The sequence below is a fragment of the Triticum aestivum genome, chromosome 5A (assembly GCF_018294505.1).
Source record: "Triticum aestivum cultivar Chinese Spring chromosome 5A, IWGSC CS RefSeq v2.1, whole genome shotgun sequence".
Lineage (NCBI taxonomy): Eukaryota > Viridiplantae > Streptophyta > Magnoliopsida > Poales > Poaceae > Triticum > Triticum aestivum.
In genome coordinates this window covers 34028515-34033719 of record NC_057806.1, presented here as the reverse complement: position 1 = coordinate 34033719, position 5205 = coordinate 34028515, and the positions used below count along the sequence as shown (strand labels likewise).

The 5205-nt window shown below is 42.2% G+C and overlaps 1 protein-coding gene across 1 annotated transcript; it reads left to right on the top strand.

Moving 5' to 3' along the window:
• The first annotated feature begins 1689 nt into the window (after positions 1-1689).
• On the top strand, positions 1690-3075 carry LOC123106448 (uncharacterized). The gene is made up of 2 exons (XM_044528605.1): positions 1690-1906; positions 2049-3075. The coding sequence occupies exon 2, from the start codon at positions 2119-2121 to the stop codon at positions 2758-2760; it is 642 nt and encodes a 213-aa protein (XP_044384540.1). The 5' UTR covers positions 1690-1906; positions 2049-2118; the 3' UTR covers positions 2761-3075.
• Positions 3076-5205: the final 2130 nt, after the last annotated feature.

Below are 5205 nucleotides of genomic sequence, written 5' to 3'. Positions count from 1 at the left end.
AGCCGATCGGTCTCAGGTAGCTCTTCTCTATGTTGCTCGCGGCTGAAGCTCGGATCGCCGCGCAGAATGCCGCCCTCCACTCTGCCAATCTGGCGGCGAGGGGTGGAGGTCGCGGTAACTCAAACCGCCGTGGTGGTGGCGGCAACAGCGGCAGAGGAGGCGGCTACAGCAACAACAACGCAGGCGCCCGCTACTCCGACAATCCCGGCGGTGGCGACTCTGGTAGTGGGTCGTGCCAAGGAGTTAGTGACCGCAGTGACCGTGAACGCGAGAAGTGCCAGATCTGCAAGTTCGAAGGGCACGGCACGTGGCATTGCAAGAAACGCTTTGATCACAACTACAATAGCTACTACTTCCGATACATATTACTCACTCAAATGGATATATCTAGACATATTTTAGTGCTATATACATCTATTTAAGCGACAAGTAATATGGATATGAAGGAGTAGTCTTTTTTCTCTTTTGAGGCATCGGCGGCGGCAACCCAAACCCTTATCCCTTTCCTCTATTCATCATGATTGTATCCCTCGAATTGTAACCTAAACATATAGATCAAGCTACTGTGAGTGAATCGATCGTCGTTGCGATCCACCACCGCATACCACCTCTTACATGATGCTTAATTCCCTAGAACAAACCATCCTCCTCAAATATGACTTTTGAGGGATCTCCTTCCAATGCTCTAAGGCCCTATTTCCCTTTAATGGCATTCTTTAATTTATTTCCTACTATGGCAAAATCCCTGGTGATCAATTCTAAACCATATACACAGAACATGACGTGCATGTGGGCGCATGCAAGAGGCATATGCGTATGCTACTCGAGTAGAAGCCACCATAGGGACGCGGCTAATCTGCACCCGAGCTCATATGCTCCTGCATGAACAGTAAAATTGAAAAAAAATAAAAAAAATTCCAAATTTTTTTTGAGAGAAACATTGACAAAAGTTCTAAGTGTCTGCAAAAATTCATCATGAAATCACATTCCTAGAAGGCGTGGCAAAAAAAACAAAAATAGTACTCTGAAAAAGCTACTTTCAAATGCATTTTGAAGCACTGAATTTGTTTTTTTTGCCACGCCTTACAGGAATGTGATTTCATGATCAATTTTTGCAGGCACTTAGAACTTTTGTCAATGTTTCTCTCAAAAAAAATTTGGAATTTTTTGAATTTTTTTCGATTTTTTTTATTTTACTGTTCATGCGGGAGCTTATGAGCTCGGGTGCAGAATGGACTTTTCGCCACCATAGCTACTATCTCTCTCTCAATTTATAGGGCGTGCGCGTGCCCCTAGGTCGTTAATTTGACCAACTTAATACAAGTTATATATTACAAAAAATATACCAATATAAACTTCATATGCTCTATTTTCAAACCGTATAATTTTTGTGTTATATAGTTTATATTAAGGTGATAAAATTGGCAACCTAGGTATACGCGTAGGACTTATAAACTGAAACGGAGGTAGTAGTTGAAAAAACTAGTGCGCGGCTAAGATGAGCTAGCTGGGTTTCACTGCTAGTACTATACAATTTCACCCACCGCATTAGTTTCTCCACATGCCATAGCAAAGAAAGAAATGACGCTTTGCCAAAGATGGCAGACGCGCTTGGCTGGGTGCAATGCAGATAGGCAGCTTCCCGGTTGTTTCCTGTGCCCGTCATATCGTCACTGCCACTCACTCTCCTCTCACTCTCTCTCTCTCTCTCATACTCCCTCCGTTCGGAATTACTTGTCGCAGAAATGGATGTATTTAGACGTATTTTAGTTCTAGATACATCCATTTTTGAGACAAGTAATTCCGAACGGAGGGAGTAGGATCCAAGGATAAATTAAAGCTCCGTCTGCGACCAAGACTATACTCCAGAAAGAAGCACAGCAAGGCAAGCCATCCGAGCAGTGCGGTGAGTAGTCCACTAGGCAGAGGCACTAGCTCGTCGGATCTACTCACCAGAATCTTCTCACCAGTTGAAATTAAGCCAACCAACTAACCGTCTTCTTCTCTCAATCTTCTCACGGAAATCTTTCTTCTTGTTTCTTTTGCAGACATGAAACTGAACAAGCAACTAAACCGATCGTTGCTAGCAGCTTGGAGTTGGATCCTTCCACCATCACCATGGACGGCAACAACCAGATCCATGATCCGCTGCTTGCGACCGTGCCCAAGGAGGAGACCATCCCGGCTGCCGTCCGGCGGGCCAGTGGATGGGCGCTCTTCACTGCCTGCGGCACCCTCCTCTCGTTCGCCGCGGGCCACGCGGCCGCCTACGCAGTCGGCCAGTACCAAGTCTGCTCCACCCAGGTCGGACTACGTAACTACACCCGCTTGGTTGGTTTCTGGACAATCCAAACTTTCCATCGATGGATCCATCCATCATATTCAAGATGGTTCAGTGTGGTGTTCGTCTGGATGCACACGCCGTTCGTCCTGCGGTGCGTCCTGTGGACCGACGCGCAGGCCGCCGACGACAGCGCCCTCTGGTTCGGGATGCTGTGCTGCGCCCTACTCCAGGCGGCTGCCGCGGCGCTGGCGCTTCACCTCCCGTGCCGCCGCCGCCGGGTCCGCCGCGCCCTCGCCTTCCTCGCACTCGTCGTCACCTTCGTCGGCCAGTGCATGTACGCCGCCGCCGCCCGCCTCCTCCTCGCCGTCGACCCAGGATACATCATCGCCAGGATCTTCTGCACGGCGAACATCGTCATCTTCGCGGGGGGCGACCTCATCTGCTTCCTGGGCCTCCTCCTGGGAGGTGACAACTGATGAGCAGGGCGTAGGCAGCCGATCGATCAGTTCGCGCGTTCATGAGGTACGGATGAAGTCATGACTACCTAGCTTGTTCTAAGGAATAAGAAAGTAGAGTATGCATTATGCTATGACCATTGATGGAGTGCGGTATGTCTGAATTTATTAGTGTTAGTTGGATGGATTGACTATACTCCGACGTCTTTGATGTATATATTGGACCTTTTCATTTCCCTGCAGTATGATTATCAGACTTCAGACATGAGTTATATGTTCCAGCTTCGGTACAATTGTTACTGTTGTTTAATTATATATATCTATGCATCCCTCGCTCATGTTTGTTTGTGGTGTGGAGTGAGCCATTGTTTTTCATTGAATTCCAGCATGTATGAATAATGTATTTCGCCGGGGTTCAGCCGTGACCTGTGAGTTTGGTCAGGCCGGATTTTTGGATGCAAGAGTGACCTGACCACACTCTTGATCGGCTGGGCTGGGGGTGGCCACATGCAATTGAGAGCGACACGGTTGGTGACATAGATTCAGGTGTAGGTCTGAAACGCCGGGATTTGTACTATTGTACTAACTAAAACAGTGGCCCTTGCAAATGCCAGGGAACCTAGCAAGTACATCAAACCCTCTAGAAAATCTTTTGAGATTCCAAATCATTTTAGACTTATTTCTTAAGACAAATATTGTTTTGGGTTGGTCTTCCAGTTATTACAACAGATAATATTAATTTCATCGATGAACTCTTAATACTTTGTGCATTTGCTCCCTCTTGTGGGTTTCACCCTTTAGGCCTCCTTTGGTTCGTAGGTTTTTTGTAGGAATTCTATAGGATAGGATTTGCAAAGGAAAAATACCTTTGAAGCCCTTTGGTTTGTAGGAATGGATTCATATTCCTATGTAGGATAGGAATCAATCCTTCACGTTTTGGAGGAAAAAAACATTAGCCTAGACCCAATGGAAAAAATCCTATCCTATGCACCAAATGACATCTCTTTTTCTATAGGAATTGACATCCATGTCATCTCACTTCCTATGATTTTCCTATTCCTATAAAATTCCTATCCTATGAACCAAAGAAGGCCTTAAACATTTTGATCGACGTGACACCTTTGTGTAAGATATATACTCCCTCCATCCTAAAATTCTTGTCTAAGATTTGTCTACATATGGATTGTATCTATTCACATTTCAGTGTTGGATACATCTGTATCTAGATAAATCTAAGACAAGAATTTTGGGATGGAGGGAGTACATAACACAACTTTAAGTTTTAAAACTATTTTCCATATTAAGAAACAACCATATGTTCTTAAAATCATCAAAAATATAAAAGAACATACAATTGTAAGAAAAATCTGAAATGTGGTTTTCAATTAATCTCCAATTATTTATTTATTTATTTATATGTCTTATAATTATATTTCCCTTTTAATAATTTAGGATTTTGGTAAATAAGATAAACATATCCAGTGAAATAATCTTTGAAGGTAACTTTTATCTGGGCACCACATGAGATAAACCTACCATTGTGATAGTTAAAGCCACTTTCAGGAACAAAAAATTAGAAAATGTCAGGAGTTGGGGCCTCAAATGTATCTGGATTAAGGTGCTCGTGCTGGAGCCTATACTACCTGAATAGTTGAAAGTACAAAGTTTTTGGTTCTTTTACTACAATCACACTTTATATAGGAATGTTAGGGCAATTCAAATTCTAACTTGATACATGGTTCAATGAGCGATATATGAGGGTGAATACTAGCTAATTTAATTGTGTTCTGAATATGGCCAAGCATCACTATAAATATTCAATTTGTCTTATATAATTTTTTATTTTATTACTACATTGAATTTGAATTCGATATTTTGTGGTATCGTAAACATAGGTGGTACAGATATGATGATTTTATTTAGAATACTTCACACATTATAGATTTAAAAATGAGTGACACGATTTGTGACATAGACTCGAGTGTAGTAGCTAGCTATCTTGGGTGGACTCCTGGACTTTTGTCATGATGCGTTTGGGGTTTGTATTATTCGTACTAACTAGAACAGTGGCCCTCGCAAATGTGAGCGCACCGCCTTTATTGTTCTGATGAAAATGTTGGACAAAAGAATAAAGTTTTTGATATCCGATTGCCATTGCTAAATTGAATATTGTAAGAAAGAAAAGTATTAATGGCCATTTTGGTGCAAGTTCAAAATAGTGGATTGGAAAGTACAATAATGTTTTAAAAAACTGGTTCAACAAATGTCAAAGCACAATAATTACTCCATTCGTTCCAAAATATATTGGTTATTAGATTTTTGCAAATTCAAACTGTGTACACTTTGAACAAGTTTATAGCAAAGAATTGTCAACATCTGCAATATCAATTCATTACTTTTAGTTCAAGAAATATATTTGCATATGGTATACATTCCATATTGTATATATTGGTTAAACTTTATGAA

Coding starts and splice junctions, on each gene's coding strand:
- LOC123106448 (XM_044528605.1), top strand. CDS start 2,119: ATGGACGGCAACAACCAGATCCATGATCCGCTGCTTGCGACCGTGCCC.